A 20,749-nucleotide genomic window follows, 5' to 3' on the forward strand; every position below is an offset into this window, starting at 1 on the left:
AATTAATCAAATCAAGGTAATTGGGGTATCCATCACTTCAGACATTTACCATTTCTATTAGAAACATTCCAATTCTACTCTTTTATTTATTTTAATATATACTCTAACTTGTTGATTATAGTCACTTTGCTGTGCTATCAAATATTGTTCATCTTCTCTAACTATATAACTATATTTTTGCACCCATTGGAGGGATGATTGATGGCTGAACATTTTTTTTAACTGATCCTGTTTACTTCAAGACAAAAGCCTTTCGGTCTATTATTGAGATTATGGAATTTTAGGACTGTCTAGAACCAAAATCCCATGTATAGCTTTACACCTAAACACACGTCTACTTTGTTTTTATCTGTTTAGCTGAGGCATCATTGTAATGAAGAATACTACTGGTAAAATAGTATTCTTGCATGAGTGTGCACAGTCTCCTTATCAGTCAGGTGTAAAAAACAAAAAGGCTAATTTAAATAAATTGTTTTTCCTTTTTAATATTGAAATGACCCCAAAGTAGTCATATCAAAACATTTTTTGAAAACATATTGGTATATGAGCATAGCTCAGGCTTCCATTCTTTATTCTATAAAACGGTGTCACCATAATTTCCAGAGGAAACACTATAATTACCTAATAGGGTTAGTGGCGCTTTCTATATTAAATTGTGCTTCATTTTAAAATTCTATTTGTAGTTTTTTCTGTGTTAATTAAGAGCCTAAAGACAATCACATTAAGGAAATGTTTAAATAAAAGTAGTAATTATTCGTATATTAGACTAAAAGAACATTTCACAACTATCATCCCCTGAGTGTTAAATTATAGTGTTTAAGGTGATACCTAATAGTAAGTATGCTAACGATTATAATTAAATAGCACAAAATGATAACACAGACCAGGGCTCCTATTATCTATAATAGGAACTAGCTGTATCTTTTGTATTTTGGTTTAGAGTTAATTAATTAAATATTTTTATATGAGTGATGTCATTTGAGTTTGGGCAACAAAATTTTGTCAGATGGGTGAGGGCAGGGATTACAGTTAGTTTGGCTCATCTCAAAGCCAAAACTCTCATGATCACTGTGAAGGATTTTCAGTAGCAACAAGTCTTCTAATCATATATTTTAATGGGAAGAAATGTTGCAACTGGTCTATGTGCAAATGGGTCATGGACATAAAATAGCTTTCCACAGTTGTACACAGTCCCTCTTCTCTTATTCCTTCCTAGTTCTGGGAAGTTTGATTTATACTTCCTTTCTCTCCACATGACACATTGGATAATGCTCTACTCTGAGTTCTCATTCAGTAAATGTTAATTGACAGACACATTTTTCTTGGTTTGACTCTAATCTCCAAAAGGAAGAGACTCTGTGCTTTTGTGTGTGTGTCTGTGTTTGTCTGTGCATGTGCATTTGTGTCTGTGTGTTTGTATATGTGAAAGGGGGAGATCACAGCAATCACTGTTGTGGGAAATTAGTAGCAAAGACAATTATGAGTAGGAATCTGATTTTTTCTCTTCTAATTCTATGATGTTTGAAAATAGAGAAAAAGGGCTATACCAGTAAAATTTATATTGTCCTCATTGGGGGCACAGATTTTATATACAGCATTAATTTTTAAAAGCTACTATTTTGTAAAGGCACACCAGTTGTATACAAATCAGTGTGGTCATAGAAGCCTCTCACATTTAGTCTCAGACCTTATCTTTATGGATTCTGAATAAATTTCTTACATTTCAGCCTATTATATTGAATGCTAAATGGACTTGTAATGGCCCTCACTTAAAGTGCAGCAAAAATAGGAGACTATTTATTAGCAACTTTATTTTAAGTTTTTATTCCAAATATTCTTTTAATTCAAGAGCTCTAGAAACACAGATTTTGCATTATTCTACTCTGCCTTCATGACTAATGATGAATGTACTTGATGAGGAATACTTCACTTTTAAGTGGCAGTTCTGAAGTACTTGCATGGAAGGTGGTGCACAATTAAAATTATTCTAACAGTCTGTTATGCACTGTACACAAGTAATAAAATTAATGGATGCACTTCAAGTAATGATCCATTTCCTCTGGGTGTAATATATTTATTCATAGACTATTTCAGGGGTTGTTTAGAATGTGAGATGTGAATGGATTATGATCCATTATCCCTGAGATTCTTATGTGCTACTACAAAATGGTTTCCATAAGTATTGTTCATAATGCCTGGTATGTTAGTGTTTGTATTCTTAAATAGCTAACAAAAAATTAGAAAAACAGATGCTCATATGATTGATACTTAAAACTTTCCAGATATTTACACTTACAAACTGTCATAAAACTTAAAATTTTCGGATGAGTAAAGGAGCATAACTCTATGAAATACCCTTAAAACAATTGCATATATAATAGCAAAATTATTCATATGCAAATACTCTCATGGGAAACAGTACCCTATTTTTATCCTAGAAAAGTTTTAAGAGACCATCCTATAATATCACCAGTAGTACTGGCATATAGATGGTCAATTAATTCACGAAGTTGAAGTAATGGCATTTTTTAATTTAAGAGAGATACATTAAGGTGAAATGTGACAATGCTTCCCATCCCCCATCCAAGTATTTTAAAACAAATTTGAAGCAACAGAGACTGTGTGCTTGTTTGTATATATCTTTTTGCTTCTGTATGTATTGGTTCCCTAATGTTTGTATTCATATGAAGTAAGCTATTAATTTGACGTTGAGTGAGTTCATAAGCACAGTGTAGTCATTCCATTTCTATTCTAAGCTGAGAATTCTCAGACACTGCCAGTGAAGACATATTTCCTAGAGGGGTTTAGAAGTGTATAGTTTAGAAGGACAGGTTATATTCTAGTTGAGCAGGACACATATTCATACATGAATTGACACAACGTTTACATACAAATCCTTCATAATAAGACTTCTGATTCTCAGTGGTCAACATCATGTCTTGCCCAGTGACATATAAAAATTTCTGTTTTTAACTTTTGATGTGGTTGTTCTTTATAACTTCAGTTTTGAATGCTTATAAATGTATGACCAAATATTCCAAGATTCCCTGTTATTGATATCACTTTTTAAAGAAATGTGTGTATGTTTATGTATATATATCCTTCTATATCCCATATTAGTTCCATTTTATATAGAATTAGTATTAATTTTTAAATATTAATTTTCCATATATGACCTCTTTCAGTCATTAGAAAGACTCCTCCTTCCCCTAATTTCAACACTTGAGAGATCTGATCTCCCTTCTTATTTTCTAAATGTTCTTTTTCATTTCCTCTGTATTACATTGTCTAATATTTATTGGTTGCTTGCTATATCGACTTTGCTATAAGTTCATCATATATGTTAATTCAGAATGCTCATAAGTATCCTATGAGAAGGTCAATTCTATTTTTATTCTCATTTTATGGACAAGAAAAATGAGACCCAGTGAAATTAAATAACTGAGCCCATTTCACCCATCTAGTAAGGGACATCAAATTTAAACTCAAATCTGTCTACCAGAGCTCTCACTGTTAATTTCTAAGCCTTTTTTCCTGCCTCCCTCTTTTTCCAAATATAGAAGTTGTTCTTTTACCCATTAGTGTATTTGAATTGCCTATATTCAGTTATAAAGATAAATATTCAGAGAATATTTTAAATTTTAGTATTATGAATTTGTACAAAGTTGACTTTTTTCCTTTATTTAAATCCTTTTATGGCAATATTTAGATGTCAACATTTTTTTTTGGTCTAATATAAAGTATTATGTAATGACCAACGATGACTTATGAAAGCCTATACCTGAATTTTAATAAATACCACAGAACTTATTGGGAGATCATTACAGTTATTTTTATCATTTTGTAAATTAACATGTATTACTCATTTTGAAAATTAACTTGTTGTTTTATTTTTCGAATTGCTAGTGTTTGTATGGTTGACCTTTCTTAGGGACAGAAAGAGATTTTTTCTCTGTGTTCCCTTATCATTTAGACAAATGTTAAATAAGACTCAGTCCAGTACCAGTCCATCAGTACCTCTAATTAACTTTAGCATTTCTTTTTTGCCTACTTAATGTTTGATTTATATTGACTTGTCACACATCATGGACTTCCCCCTTCTAAGTGCTTGTTCAAGTTCAATATATGCTGAAAATATTTCTTTTGAACATCTGATCACTTAGATCCACAACACATTTTTGAGGTATTACCTAACATAATTTAAAAATTCCCTCCAGGGTATTTTTAAATCATGCCTTTTCATTTTCCAGAAATGTTAACATTTTATCATAATTTTTTTTTTTCAAACTGAGTGCTCATAGGATTAAAATTTTAGATTCTTCTCTTATACTTCATACTAAACATGGTCATTTTACAAATATGGTTAATTAGTAGCCTACCCCAAAACATATCTTGGTACAATTTTTTGGCACAATTTTTGATTACTCCTCAAAACCTAATTTTCACAAACAGCATGTCACAATGTCTCAGTAAGATCAATTACTACCTTTACTATCAGGAGGGTATTCAAAGAATATTGTTTCTACAAACCACAGGCCTCTTTTATAGCTAGATATATGGAAACATGTATATATTCTCTTTTTACACTTTTTCCATTATATCTCTTTAAAAATATATCAGCCAAAGAAGAAGGAAAAGATGGTTTGTTTCCTTCAGTGTCATCCCGGGTAGTGTCATACTTTGAAATTAGTGAAGTTAGAGTTGTGTTTCAAATGAATTTAGAGATGTGGTTTGGAAGCATAACATGATTACAACAAATAAAACATTAGAATATCTGCACAGAGGAAAGTGAAAAAGGATAAAATAATATAGCTGTTGGATTCACATCTATTTTTCTTAGTCTTTAAAAAGGATAAAGTGGGAGGCATGTACAAATTAGTAAAACCACAGGCCTTATGTTTGGTAGAGTTGTTCTTCAGACTTTTTAAGAACTTCGTTTCCTTTTAAATAAATCATATTACCAAAAAGTTAAGTAAAATGTACATGTATAAAAGTAGGTTCTCTTATACAACCTGGTCTTGTACAAAATAACTTTACTCCTTATATATTTTAACCTAGACAAAGAACCTTATAGTGAACTTATGTTCTCTTTTGAGATCCTTGTGGATAAAAATGTGGGAATATGAAATATTCAGTATTTCAAAAATATAAGAAAGTTATCAGTACTATTGTAGCTATGTTTTAAAATACATGATATCATATTTAATCTATTTTATTTATCTAATGTCATTTATTAAGGAAGTTACTATATAAATTAATATATCTAAGAAAGTCTAAATTTTGTGAGCAACCTTTAGAGAGTTTGAATATTTTAACACATAGCATAGCATGATGTTGTTATACTTTCATGTTATGTATAGTATAATATATACCTGGATTGGCATTAGTCATATATTACATTATGACAAAATTTAAATGAGATAGAATACATGAAAAAAATAGCATATTGCCTGGCACATAGTAGGTACTCCACAAGGGTAGTGGTAAAAATTATACACTTGCATTTCCATTTTGCCCTTAATAGAGTTTTCCTGATTTAGTCTTGTCATAGACAATTTTAAAACTTCCAGATCAATTTCCACATTTGTAAATGAAAACCTTTCCATATTTGAAAGATTAAAAACCTTTCCATATTTGAATGATTATTTTTTCTGGTGCTTCTTTTACTTTGTTGGATCCATGGGCAATCTGTTTATTTCTGGCTGTCTATAGATGAAATAGAGAATAATTAATTTTTGATAAATTATTTTTAAAGCATACAAATAATAACATTTCAACTAATTCCCAGACTCATTTTCAAAATAAAAGGCAAGTTAGTTTTTGAAAATATATTTGAATAATAAGCATGATATTTAACATGTACTTGAAAACATCCAAAATATTTTTTGCCTATAATTAACCTTCCACACTCCATCAGAGTTTTGACCACTTTTATTTTTATTTAGATCTACTCGTCTACATTTTATATCTACTTATTTATCATTTTATAACATTCATATTCTCTGTATGGGATACAACTCTAATAATTTGCAATCAATAATCAGAAATCATCTCCATATTTTTATATTTAGTTAATAAATGATTTTGTTTGAAATCATTCATGCACTGAATACTTTTATAATTCAGATATATTGGTTCTCAGATCATTTCTTTCAGTCTGTGGCTTTAGGGGATATATTTAATTTTTTTTTTCCAGAGGGTGTTAATGCTGACAGCATCAAACAAGCCTCAGAACAACTGAACAGCCGGTGGATCGAGTTCTGCCAGTTGCTAAGTGAGAGACTTAACTGGCTGGAGTATCAGAACAACATCATCACTTTCTATAATCAGCTACAACAATTGGAGCAGATGACAACTACTGCTGAAAACTGGTTGAAAATCCAACCCACCACCACATCAGAGCCAACAGCAATTAAAAGTCAGTTAAAAATTTGTAAGGTAAGGATCTTTCCTCTTTTCATTTGGAGCATAATAAATAGGCATTTCTTGTCAGTTTCCCAAAGGACAATACTAAAGTGTTTAGTAATAAAATTTTTACCTTCTAAGGATTTAGCTAAGCACAGTAAAGATCAAAATATAGGCAAAGAAAACCAGTTTAAATATGTAATGCATGGATGCCCAAATCCTAAAATTATATTTAGAGTAGTTACACACAACTAATTGATTTTGTTAGTTTGCAAAAGTGTGAAGCAGTTTGAGAGCGTGGAAACTACATGTGTCTTATGAAAAATGGCCTGAACTTTTGAGCTTTTTCTTTGCTAAGAGCAAAATTTAGGCATATGTTGAAAATCCATGCAAATAGCTAGAAACATTGTTCAATCATAAGCTGATATACTATATGGTTGGATACATAAGGAAAATCTTTAAAACTGATGGCCCACTCAAGTTAGGATAATTTGCAAAAGGCTTCTTTACAAAGAGATATTTAAAAAGTGTGGTTGGAGTACAGTGGAACCACAAAGGGTAATGCAGTAACCTAGCATCAAAGCTATTATCTCTCTTAGGCCAGAAAGGATCAATGAGAGAGAAGTTACAGAAACTCAGAAGGATATAGTCAGATCTTTATGGTAAAAGCAGCCTTAAGGGCCAGCCAAGGCACCCTCACAGAAATGGAGCCAGAAAAATAAATATCCTACTTCATTCTCCCCCCTGCTTCCAGAATCGGGAATGGGCTCCCCACTGACTAAACTTAATCAGAAGGCAAAGGACAAAGAGCTGTAATCTGTAAATATTAGTCTTCTGAGTCACAGGAGAAAGGTAGACAGTGGATCTGGATGGGCAATCAGAGTATATGTGGCACAAAAGGGCCTGAGAAAGAGATTAAAGGAGCATGTCTGCAAGTGTAAAAAAAAAAAAAAGAAGAGTTGCATAAAAATGAAAATTGCTTGAACTTTTTTCATTGTTACTATTAGCTATATGCTTTTCATGGGAAATGCAAAATTGATTAGAGGATGGATTAAAAGACTTTTAAAATGAACATTTAGCGATAGACTGAGATGAGTGTATTTAATACAAAAGACAGTGAATGAAAGTTAATTTTAATACTTTAAAAAGAATATTTTAAATAAAGGAAGACTGGACATGGGGAGGTGACAGGGTTTATTTGGAAATGATATTTAACCCAGAATGTGGTGGGAAATTCAAAACTATTTTCAAGGGAAAAGCAATTGAAAGACTTGATGGTTCTTCAAATATTAGACCTATAGCTTTACTAGGACTTAAATAAACTCAGAAAGTATATTTTTGGATAATGAATATAATAGAGAAGTATTTTGAGCTTATTAGACAAATAAGTACATCTAGAGAATTTAGATATATTTTGTAATTAAAGCATAGAAGCCATGGCTTTTTTTTTTTCCTGTGAATTAGAGTGGTGATACAATGACATTATTTCTTGCAATAAAAATCTGATGGTATTACATTAACCTGAATCTTGAGATTCAGATATAGTAATTAGTAATAACATCTACAAAGTACATTCATGCACAAAATATATATTCAATGTTTCCAATGTGGCCAAGAATGACACTGAGTGTGTTAGTCAGCATGCACTACTACCATAACAAATACGATATAGACTGTGTGGCTTAAACAGCACAAGTATATTTTTTCACAGTTCCGAAGGCAAAAAAGTTCAAGATTAAGGTCTGACAGGGTTCAGCTTCTGGTGAGGGCTCTCTTCTTGGCTTGCAGATGGCTGCCTTCTTACTGTGTCCTCACATGGCTCTCCTCAGTACATGTACCTGGAGAGAGAGAAAGAGACATATCTCTCTGTCTGCCCCCTTTTAAAAAGCCACCAATCCTATGAAATTAGAACCCCACCCCAATGACCTCATTTAAACTTTAAATAAGTCTAAAAGAATTACCTCCAAATATATTCCCTTTGGGGGTAAGGGCTTCAACATGTGAATTTTGGGGTACACAATTCAGCCCATAGCACTAAGTTTGGGGAATATTAGATGAGCATTCATTGACCCTGCCCTCATCATGTTTACATAAAGTAGAGGAGACATGAAACAAATGAATCAATCAATAGATGAAAAATTACCGCTAGGATCAATGTTTTAAACAAAGGTACAGAGCTTTGCAAGAATGTCTAACAAGGAAAATCTGACCTAGACAGAGCCACCAAGGATTTCTTCCCTGAGGGAGGGACATGTGAGTTGAGGCTTTTATGATGAGTTGGAATTAAGTGCGAGAAGAGTGTAGCAAGAGACTTCAGGCAGTAGGGGCAATTAGATCAACCAACTGAAAGAAGGCCAGTGTGAATGTGAACATAGAGGGACATGGAAGTAAGATGAGAGATGAAGGGGAAAAGACAGACATATATTAATAGAAGACAAAGCATGAGGAGCAAATGGAGATCACCGGACATTGTATATATTAAATCTCCTCTTGAGGTTGAAGAAGTCATTCTAAGTGAAAATATTTCTTTGACTGCATCCAGCCACAAAATCCCAAATTATGTTGATATAATCCTATCCCTCTTCATCACCTTTTACTCTTTCTCTCTTGCTTATTAATTCTTATTAATTTGATGTATCATTTTAGGTAAAATATTTGGCAGGATAAGCTAAATATCATCTATACAAGGACAAAAAATTTATATTCTTTGATTGTGATTAGTGATAGATAAATAAATTATTATATTCCGTTTGTCAGTGCTTTCTTTTATTGGAGAAGTTTTATAACATTAGAGTGAAAATTTAGCTCATAATCTAATGCTTTCCAAAACTGGTTCTTAATATGCTGGGGGTTAGAGAGCCTTGTGAGAATTAAAAGAAATCACTGAACCCTTTCCTGAGAAAAATACAAAAGCTTCTATTAGGTAAGCATATATAATAATTTTAAAGGATAAATAGACTCAAAGAAGATACCTTACTCTGGAGGACCAACCATACCAAACCCTTTTATGGAAATAATGGCTAATTGTTAACATCTTTTAAATGTTGAATACTTTAGTTGAAAATAATCTTTTCTATGATTTATTTTTAGAACTTTAAGGTCTCAACTGACCATTTGCCCAAATGTTTTATTAGATTCAGAGTCCCCTTTGCTTTGCATAACACACTTGGCTATAATGTAGGCTTTTTGTACAGCCCCCTAAACAGCAAAAATGACAGCCCTCCATCTGGCCAAATATAAATCAGGTTCTTAACTGTTCACAGCAGATGCCAATATTGCCATTGCAAGTCTATTATACAAAGTGAATGTATGTATTTCTGTAGTATAAAACAGAATATTTCTTTTTACCTTTTGTCTTATTTTTTACCCATAGATATGCTATGCAGCAACCTTCTAGCATTTGATTGAGAATATTTTATTTGAATGAGGGCCATAGGTCCTCATTTTGCTAAATGTCTTTAATCTTCACCCACCAAAAAATTTAATTCTCAGAGATTATTCTATGTTAATCAATACATACTGTTATAACCACATAACATAACGTTCCTCTGAAATTTATCTTTATGTCTTCTAGAAATCAGAACATGTAGCATTTTCCATTAGGTAATCTTACAACCATGAAAGGATTTATTTCATAAATTTATTTCAGCTAATCTTTAAACAAAAGTTACTCTCTCCAAAAGAGTATGCATGTATACAAAAATGACTTCTTTTTGCCTTTTCATTTTCACTTCCAGGAAGCTCAGATTTAAATTTAGTCCATAACTACTGTAATTCTTTCAATTTTTTCCCTCCTTCTAATTAGCTCATGATCCAATTTTAAATTTTAATTATCCTGTTTTTTACACATTAAATGGTAAATAATCCTCAAGTATATTTTTTCATAAAGGCAGTAGTATAGATATGAATTATAAGTAAGCAATCATGGTAATAATACTTTAAAGAAGAGAATTTCAAAATTTGTTTGACTTCCAATTACATATATATTAAATACAACATAATTACAACTTCACTGGAAATAAGAGTATGAAAACATTTATGTGGACAATATTATATCCAAAAGAAATATAATGCAAGCCACACATTAGAACCACATAAGTAATCTTAAATGTTATAGAAACTACATTAAAAAAGGAAAACAGTTAAATGAATTTCAATAATGTATTTTATTTAACTTGACTCACCAAAATATTATTATTTTGGGGGTTTGATCAACATGAAACTATGAGATAGTTTATATTTTTATTTTTTCACACCAGGTTTTCAGAATTCAGTGTGTATTTTATAATTTCAGCATATCTAACTTTATACTAGCCGCATGTCAGGTGTTCAGTAGCCACGTGCAGCTAGGGATTACTATTCTATATTGAGCAATGCAGCAGTATTTATGTAATTTTATCATACAAACAAGAGCGTTATTGAGAGTGAGAGATGGTGCTATTAATAATTAATCCAGGACAACAAAAGGAAAACTAGACAAGCAATTACCCTAATTAAAAGAGCAGTAGTTTCTTGTTTGGTCAGGAGAAGTAATGAGACCATACAAAAGGCAAACAATTATAAATATTATATAATTCTATATGTGTGTATACACACATATAAAATCTATATAATTACATAGAAATATATATTTGTAATTTAATATAATATGTGCATGTAGTTTATATTTTACACAAATGAATTGAAAGAAAAATATATTGTTCATTGACTGAGCTTAGAATTTGAAGCAAAGGCACACCATTTTGAAAAAAGAGGGGTACGGTCAAATATCTACATTTGATTTACGGAAAGGATTTATGGTTATTCATAGTACTTTTCAACTGAACACATCATTTCCATTAATGCTCTAAATGATGTCATCTTGAAATTAAGGATCATTATATATGATGATGCATGTTGCAAGCCAAGGTGTTCTTAAATTGATGACCTGTGGTAGAGGCTTGCCTATATTGTCATGGAAGTTTCTTATCAAATGTTTGTTATGGGTATTAAGCTAAACTTGCCTCACTGCCTTTTAACACATTCCTTTGTAAAAGCTAACGTGTGCAAAGTAAAAGTGTTATTTATTTTTTAATACTCTAAATTATGGTACAGGATGAAGTCAACCGGCTGTCAGTTCTTCAGCCTCAAATTGAACGATTAAAAATTCAAAGCATAGCCCTGAAAGAGAAAGGACAAGGGCCCATGTTCCTGGATGCAGACTTTGTGGCCTTTACAAATCATTTTAACCAGGTTTTTTCTGATGTGCAGGCCAGAGAGAAAGAGCTACAGACAAGTAAGTAAAAATTCTTAAAATGGCTAACTTGAAATTTTCCAAATTGGTTATTTGTGGGGAAAGCAGAAAGTACTAACATGAAAGAATAACTTCTACCAATGGAACCATTCTCCCTACTACTTATATTAACAAATAATGAAATACTGTTGTTGGAAAACAGATATCTTATCTTTAGATTCCTTTCCCCTCCATAATACTTCTATGACTTTGAGGAACAAATAAAATGTGTTTTGTACAGGCACAACTTCTCCTTGGTGGGTTGCAAATTTTAGAATCAGACATTTTAAACATTAAAGGAAATAAAAGAGCAGATAAGGCCATGTGGGTAGGCTTTCACTAAATCCAGTTGCTCTACATACAAGGACATTTAGCAAGGCGTCTTCTAATACTTCTATCAATTTATCTGAAGATTATAGTTATAGCATACATGTGGCAACTGAAACTCAGCAAAGGACAAATTATTCTTTGGGTACATTTTACTATTGGATCACTATAATTACATAAATCCTCTGTTTTTCCTTTGATGATAAAATAAAAGATAAAAGTGGAGCAATTATGCAAATGTATGCCATGTGACTAGTAAATTTTTCAAGATGTCTCTTTTGTCCCTCACTAATTTGCTTTAATAAGATGATGTTAATACATAGTATCTGCTCTGAAATATCTCTACTCATCAGCTTAATTTTTAAGATAATTCTTTTGAGAGACAGGTTAATGAATACTTTTAAGCAATACTAAATGAATTTTTGACCCACAAACACATGCATACATATGTTCATGTGTACTCACAAAGAATTATAGAGTATAATTGGGTTTTAAGGTATTGAGATAAAATTATTTTTAAAAATCTCTTCCCCTAAATTTGTGATGAGAAGCACAAGAACATGTATTTGTTTCTACTCAAAGTTTAGTTGGAAAATACATTTTCCTATTACTTTTCTTTATAAATATTTAAAGAATTTACCATATAATATCATTTCTAGAATATAGTAATATACACAAATCTGTTCTTATTTCCTAGCTTTTTATTCTTATAAAAACAAAATCAACTAAATAAAGTAAAAGATAAATATATATATTTTTTCCCCCTATACTTCAGTGTTTTTGCTAAGGGGTTTATTTTCCTGGTAGGAAATTGGGAAATGTAGTAAAACTTTACAATAATATCAGCTCCCTATAATAAATTTAAATATACTTGTTGCTGTGCCTCTATAAAATCAACTGGGGAAATATTGTGAATGTCCTAAATTTTCAAATATTGACCTATTTACCAATAATGTATTTTTGCAACATAAAATCCATACACCTCCCTTAAAATCAAGTACTTTTTTTCTTTGAACAGAGAGAATTTTATTATTTCTATTTTTTTTCTATTTCAAAATATTAAGGGGGTGCAAATGTTTTAGGTTACTTGGATCATTTTTGTAATGCTTGAGTCCTGGCTATAAGTGTGCCCATCACCCAAATAGTGTTCATAGTGCCCATTAGGTTCGATTATTCCGCTCCCCACCTCCCCGCTTCCTCCATTGCTTTCCACTCAGTTTTACTTCCCTCTGTGCACTTGGGTGCTCATCGGTTGGTTCCAATTTAATAGTGAGTAAATGTGGTGTTTGTTTTTCCATTCTTGTGAGACTTCACTTAGGAGAATGGTCTCCAGTTCTATCCAGATTGTTGCAAAAGATATTAATTCATCTTTTTTTTTAATGGCTGAGTAGTACTTTTTTTTTTTTTTTTTTTTTTTTTTTTTATACAGAGTCTTGCTCTGTTCCCCAGGCTAGAGTGCTGTGGCATCAGCCTAGCTCACAGCAACTTCAAACTCCTGGGCTCAAGCAATCCTCCTGCCTCAGCCTCCCCTGAGTAACTGGGACTGTGTAGGCACTCACCACCACACCTGGCTAATTTTTTCTATTTTTAATAGAGGTGGGTTCTCTCTCTTGCCCAGGCTGGTCTCAAACTCCTGAGATTAAGCAATCCTCCTGCCTCAGCCTCCCGGAATGCTAGGATTACAGGCGTGAGCCACCGCGCCCTGTCCTGAGTAGTACTTTTTAATGGATATACTGTAACTGGTGGGCAAAAGAACCTCTTCACTGGAAAATTATTTTTATGTATACTTGTTATTTATATTAAAGTTAAACTTTTTCCCATTCACTTTAAGAATGTTCAGCAATTTTGATATTAACAGATTTTTCTATGATACTATAATATAAATATTGATAATACGTACTCTCTTCATACAGCTATCAATCTACCTATCCATATCATCATCTGTTTTCTCTTTTCTACATGCATATGATGATTGTTTATAAAACTTCCAAACTTTTTCACGGCATTCATCTCCCAATAAAATGTCCTTTCTTCCACTTTATTTACTAAAACAACTGTAACATTTTTACTCATCCTTTGCAATGCTTATCTTCATTAATTAATTAATAATCCTTTAATTAAATATGTAATATAATAAATGAAAACTCAATATTAAATCACAGAGCAGTTTATTTTTAAGTTTATACTTATTTTAAATATTTGTACATGTGAATGCTTTACTCCCAAGCTTGTACCGAGGAATAAATCTCATTTCTTGTATTACTCCACAGTACTTAGAACATATTAAGTAGTCAGCAAATAAGAGCTAACAGAAAGGCCTGGGTATCTGCCCTGACTTTACTTCCTCTTTACCTTTTTTCTTTACTAGATTTTCTCACAATGAAACAAAAGCCTGATTTAAAGTATATTTTCAGTGGTGAAAACCAGTAAGGAATTGGTGGTTGTTACATGGCATAAATTATATGACAAAATAGTATTAAAAAAGCAAATACTTGCTATTTCCATAGTACTCTTTAGTCTATAAATAACTTCCTTATAAATTATTTTTCTTAGTTCTTGGAGAGGAACACATTGAGTATATGTTTTATTACTCCATTGTCACAAGTGAGCTAATGGGGCCTGAATATGTGATAGGATGGATATGGTATGGTATAAGAACTAAATGGTATGCATGAATGTTTATAGCAACATTATTAAAAATAGCCAAAAAGTAGAAGTAACCCATATGTTCATCTACTGATGAATAGATGAAGAAAATGGGTATATCCATACAATGCAGTATTATTCAGTAATAAGAAGGAATGAAGTATTGGTACATGCTACAACATGGGTGACCCTTGAAAACATTATGCTAAGTTAAAGAAGGTAGTCACAAAAGATCATATATTATATCATTCCATGTATAGGAAATGGCCACAATAGGCAAATCTGTAGAGATAGAAAGATTAGTGGTTGCCTAGGGCTGGAAGGTTGAGGGGGTGAAATTATCTCCTAAGACAGTCGACAAAATACTTTTGTAGAAATTGCAAACAAGAAAGCCCATGCTCTACTCTAGGTGAATATAGAAACATAGCACCTAGTTAGTTATAGATAATAGAAACACAGTTGAGAGTGGGTTTGACCTTGGACTAGAGTTGTCATAAGCAAGATAAAAATGGATACAGCCCTTGAAGCAGTGATGACTTGGGAGGTGCATGTGTGTGGATACTCTTTACCAAGATTACATAGAATAATGGTTCCCTCTTGCAGAGATAATAGAAGAAAATTTTAGGGTAGCCAGCAAAAATGCTCTTCATGGCCATCATTTCAAGCTCTGTGGTTAGTCCCTGATAGTCCATGTTAAGACACTGAGATTGGGAAAGAAAACAAAGATGACATGAGCTAACTCTTTAAGTTCTAGGTCAGAAAATTTACCTAATTTACATTTATAAAACTTTAACATTTATTTTTTCATTTTATTTTTAATATATGGGAATATCTTACTTTAGTAGACACATAATCTGCACCTTTGCTTCTTAACTCAAGAAACAATTAAGAAAAACTGTTTGTAAATGATCCTTTTTTAAAGTTCTAGTTTCTTTTTTTTTTTTTTTTTTTTTTTTTTTGAGACAGAGTCTCACTCTGTTGCCCAGGCTAGAGTGAGTGCCGTGGCGTTAGCCTAGCTCACAGCAACCTCAAACTCCCGAGCTCAAGCGATCCTCCTGTCTCAGCCTCCCGAGTAGCTGGGACTACAGGCATGCACCACCATGCCCGGCTAATTTTTTCTATATATATATTTTTAGCTGTCCATATAATTTCTTTCTATTTTTAGTAGAGATGGGGTCTCGCTCTTGCTCAGGCTGGTCTCGAACTCCTGAGCTCAAACGATCCGCCCACCTCGGCCTCCCAGAGTGCTAGGATTACAGGCGTGAGCCACCGCGCCCGGCCTAGTTCTAGTTTCTTTATTAGCGGCATCAAAAGCTATAATAACAGACATATTTAGGCTGGCTATGTGCTTGATATTGTGAGATACAAGAATTGCTCCCTGACCTCAAGAATCTTGGGAACATGTGCTAATTGCCAAGTTAATCATAAAAACTAAAAACATTTTTTATTTTTAAAAGTTATTTAACAGGAGCCTCCATACTATTTTTCAAAATGGCTGTACTAATTTATATTTCCACCAACAGTATACAAGGGTATCTATCCTTTTCTCCACATCCTTTCCAACACTTGGTGTCTTTTATCTTTTTTATAAAAGCCATTCTAACAGGTGTGAGACAATATCTCATGGTGGTTTTAACCTTCCTTTCCCTGATGTTTAGAGATGTTGAGCATTTTTTTCATACATTTGTTGGCCATTTGTATCTCTTCTTTCAAGGAATGTTTGTTCAGATTCTTTGTCCATTTTTAAAATCAGGTTATTTTCTTGCTTTTGAGTTGTTTGAGTTCCTTATATATATTTTGGATTTTAGCCTCTTATCAGATATGTGGTTTATAAATATTTTCTCCCAATCTGTGAGCTGCCTTTTCATTCTGTTAATTGTTTCCTTTACTGTCCAGATGCTTTTTAGTTTGATGCACTCCCATTTGTCTATTTTTGCTTTTGTTGTCCAGGCCATGTTCATTTCAATATTATTCATAATAGCCAAATATGAAAGCAACCTATGTGTCCATCAGAGGGTAAATGGATAAAGAAAATGTGGTGCATATGCATGATGGAATACTATATAGCCTTTAAGAAGAAGAAATTTTTATCATTTGCAACAATATGAATGGAACTGAAGGACATTATGTTAAGTGAAATAAGCCAGGCACAGAAAGATAAATACTGTATTATCTCACATGTATGTGGAATTTTAAAAAGTTGAACTCATAGAAACAGAGAGTAGAATGATGGTTACCAGGGATTGGAGGAGGGAGGAGAGGGATGAGGAAAGAGTAGATGTTGATCAAAGTGTACAAAGTTTAAGTTAGACTGAAGGAATAAGTTTTAGTGATCTATTGCCCTACATGGTGGCCACAGTTAATAATAATGTATGTTTCAAAACTGCTAAAATAATAGATTTTTAATAGCTTTGCCACAAAGAAAAACATGTTGGTGAGGTGATAGACATGTTAATTAGCCTGATTAAATCTTTTAAAAATGCATACATAGTTAAGACCTCACATTCTACCTCATAAATATACACAATTATTATTTATAAATTAAAAATAAATTAATACAAATATTTTACCAAACAGTATTTCTTGAAGATAGGGTTCCTGAATTAACAGAGATACTTCTAGAGAAAATGTGAAAAAGGGAAAATTCAGCAAAACAAAAATACAAACAGAAAAACTTACCTTATGTTTTAATAAATATTTCAGTATTTCAGTAGTGTGGTGGTTTATACTTAACACAAAGTTGTTTAGGAAAGTTGGATGAAAGTGGAAAATAAATCAATTGTTCAAGAGGCAGATAATAAGACACAAATTTCAGTTGGTTCATTGGAGTTCAATGACTTTTACAATAAATTCTAAGGTATCTTAGGTAAAGTTTTTATAAGCTGATCTATTTTGCTCATGACAGACCACACCTAGGGCCCTTTGTGAGAATAGAGCCCTGAGCAGCAGGAACTTTTATCAGAGCAGGTGGCATAAGCATGAACACCTGAAGATAGATTTTGGTTGGATGATAGGATATTCACACTGATGAGAAATTGGGGTAAAAAGCTAATTGATTTCAATCACAAAGGTCTTTTGTATGTGGAGCTAAGGAAGCAACTTATATGTTGGCATTGTAAATTCTAGTTATACTCAGGCTTCTTTGCATTTCAGATTTTCTTAAGGACTATTTATATTGTGTTAATCATCATATATTGTTGGTCCTGTCTTTTTTCTTGACATCTTTTCCAGTGTTCACGTTTTAAAGAAATACTCTATGTCATGCTTTATGTCAGTTAATAAGCTTTAAAGTCTATGTTGCTTGCATTCTCTCCTTGTTATTCTATTGACTATGAGAAATAAGAACAAAGTTAGAGTCTGGTTGGGGTGAAATAAAAGGTTCAAGTTGGGAATTTTTCCTAGCTAGATAGGTCAAAGAAATAGAAAGTGCCATTACTTCAGCTTCTACACACATGCAACTCATTTTTGTGTTGCAAAATGAGGAATTCAAGTTGGACTCAACTTTATGTACGCAATATAAGTTTTGATATTTTTAAATGCTGTCACTATCCAGACGACTAACATACATTCTCATTCTCTCCCCAAATAGATTTCTGGGGGGCTTTCCCCTGCTTCTTTATAAGCACCATCCAATAGAATTATGTGAGCCATATATGTAATGTTAAATGTTCTAGTAACCATAGTAAAAGATGAACAGGTGAAAATAATTTAATTGCATATTCTATTTAAATATATACATCCTAAATATTACTGTTTCAAGGTAGAATCAAAATTTAAAAATATAGAGGTGGTTTGTATTCTTTTTTGTGCTCAGCCTTATACTTACAGAACATCTCAGTTTAGACTACTATATTTCAAGTGCTCAATGGACACATGTAGCTAGTGGCTACTTTATTGGATAGCACAGTTACATTTTTTTTCTCTTTACTCCATTTTCTAATGCTTAAGTGCCTTTCTATTTTCTGAGTAGTTTCAATTTTTAGAGGAGATATGTTTTTTTTTTTTCAGTGAAGTGTCAGACATAATGTGCTGTTCTGAGATCTCAACTTTATCATATGATAGTTTTGTCTTACAATAGGAAAAATCTGAATATTCAAGGTAGATTTCTGTTTATCTTTCTTTCCAGTTAAAGTGTTTTGCCCTTGACATAGACTCACGTGTATCAGAAAACACAGCACCTAATCCCATACTTGGCTTTCTTTTTGTTTATAACAAAATAATCATGCCTTGCCTCTCCTGCCTTCTCCTTTGCTCTCCTTTTCTCGTTTCTCTCTTCTTTTTCCTTCAGCACCCCCCATTTTTTAAGACAATTGGATAAACACAAGGGGTTTTTAAACAAAAGTTGCCAAAAACATTTTTTTGGCATCCCTTTACTATAATTTCCGATGTCAATTTGCCCATACTCCATTACTGCCATCCCTCACATGGCTGTACTAAATGACTGGAGATTAATGGAATATTTTTACCTTCCAATGTAAAAATGCAACATGATAGCCTTAACATTTATTTTTCCAAGAATTTACAATACATGTTTCCAAACCTGCAATCACATATTAATTTTCATTTTATTGAATATGTTTCCCTCATCATAGAACATTAAGGAGGTAACTACATTATAAAAATGGTGATTTAACAATCAAATAGTAGAAAATATCATAGGAATATTTTGCTTTGAGATGAAAACCATATATTTATAAGCAATATATGGCTAAATGTTAAATCCTCAGGCCATATTTTTCATGGGTCTGGACTGGATCAAATGTCAATAAAATGCTTAAGTTCTCTTAAAAGATGGTAGGTTATTAAATTGAATATGTTTATTTTTTTTATTTCTGCCAGTAAAGATAAACTTATCAGTTGGATTATTAATCTATATTTCTGCAAAAAAATGAGTTTCCCCAAATGGAGCTGGACTATTTCTGCTCCTATGTTGTAATCACAAGTGCAGCAACCACAAATATCTCACTGACTGGTGGATAGAGCAGCTCATATTGAGTTTACCTGAGTGCATTGGCTTCTACATAAGAAATGTTCTTTCTTTTTAATCTGAAACAGATTTAGAATCCTTTGCTGGCATTCTCCAGCATGTCTGGTTAAATGAGATATTCCACACAGTTGCAAATTTGTCAAAACATTTTCTGAACATTGGTAACAATTCTTGCTGACATTGTGTAGTGTTGTTACATTTCACATACTAAAATCAGAAAAATAAATTGTGATATTTATGTTTGTAGGTGCGTATATGATTTTTGTTTTCCACCTTGCTTCAAAAACTAATTAGATGGGTGAATTGCCAAACTAATCTTTGGGAATTTGTTTCTTAAAGCCACAGAAGAATTTTTAACATATTACCTGTTTCTGTATGATCAATTTTAAGGAAATGCAATGCCAAATTTGGATACAGATTGGAATGTAAGGAGGAACTGAAAAAAAAATATTTTTGAGCATAGTTTACCAATATGAAGTGATTCCTGTGAATTTCATTTGCCAGGCCATTTAACATAGATACATGCAATGAAATTTGTTAAATGGAAGACTAGCAGCAAATCAGAGGATCTCATCCCATATATGTTGCTCATCTTCAGAACTCAAAGTTAATGTCAATTAACTTGAGAGTTACCTGTCAATTAACTTGGAGTTCTGAAGTTCATTCTCAGTTTTGTTAGGTACAAGACAATGTATTGAATGAAAACTATGAGCTTTGAATCATGATTATAATAAAATTATAACTATATTACAATGAATGCTTATAAATCTAAGGAAAATACTGATTTCTCAATGAGTTTGCATTAAATGTAAATTTGATGTTTACTATTTAAACATATTAAACCTACATTTTTATTGTTAAAATAACATATTTAATGAATTAATAAATTCTCTAAATATGTAAATAGTGACATCATGAACATGGTGTAAAAGAAAGGTAGTTGTAATCATATTTAAGATGTATGCAAACAATCTACCCTTTGTTACCTTATTGTATAAACCTTAAAATATAGCTGATATTCTACTGGTCAATAAACTATTCTTTGGGAATATGAAGCTCAGTTAGTGGCTCATTTCTTCTTCATTTTCTGATGGCCTGTATCATCCCCATAG

At 32.2% G+C, this 20,749-nt stretch overlaps 1 protein-coding gene across 1 annotated transcript in view; it reads left to right on the forward strand.

The window, feature by feature from the left end:
- Nucleotides 1-20,749, forward strand: part of DMD (dystrophin) — a 1,602,346-nt gene that overhangs the window by 278,740 nt on the left and 1,302,857 nt on the right. The window contains exons 15-16 of the mRNA XM_069463910.1: nucleotides 6,197-6,438; nucleotides 11,500-11,680. Coding sequence (XP_069320011.1) covers nucleotides 6,197-6,438; nucleotides 11,500-11,680 — 423 coding nt within the window. The remainder of the gene's footprint in view (nucleotides 1-6,196; nucleotides 6,439-11,499; nucleotides 11,681-20,749) is intronic.

The sequence above is a fragment of the Eulemur rufifrons genome, chromosome 30 (genome assembly GCF_041146395.1).
Source record: "Eulemur rufifrons isolate Redbay chromosome 30, OSU_ERuf_1, whole genome shotgun sequence".
NCBI lineage: Eukaryota > Metazoa > Chordata > Mammalia > Primates > Lemuridae > Eulemur > Eulemur rufifrons.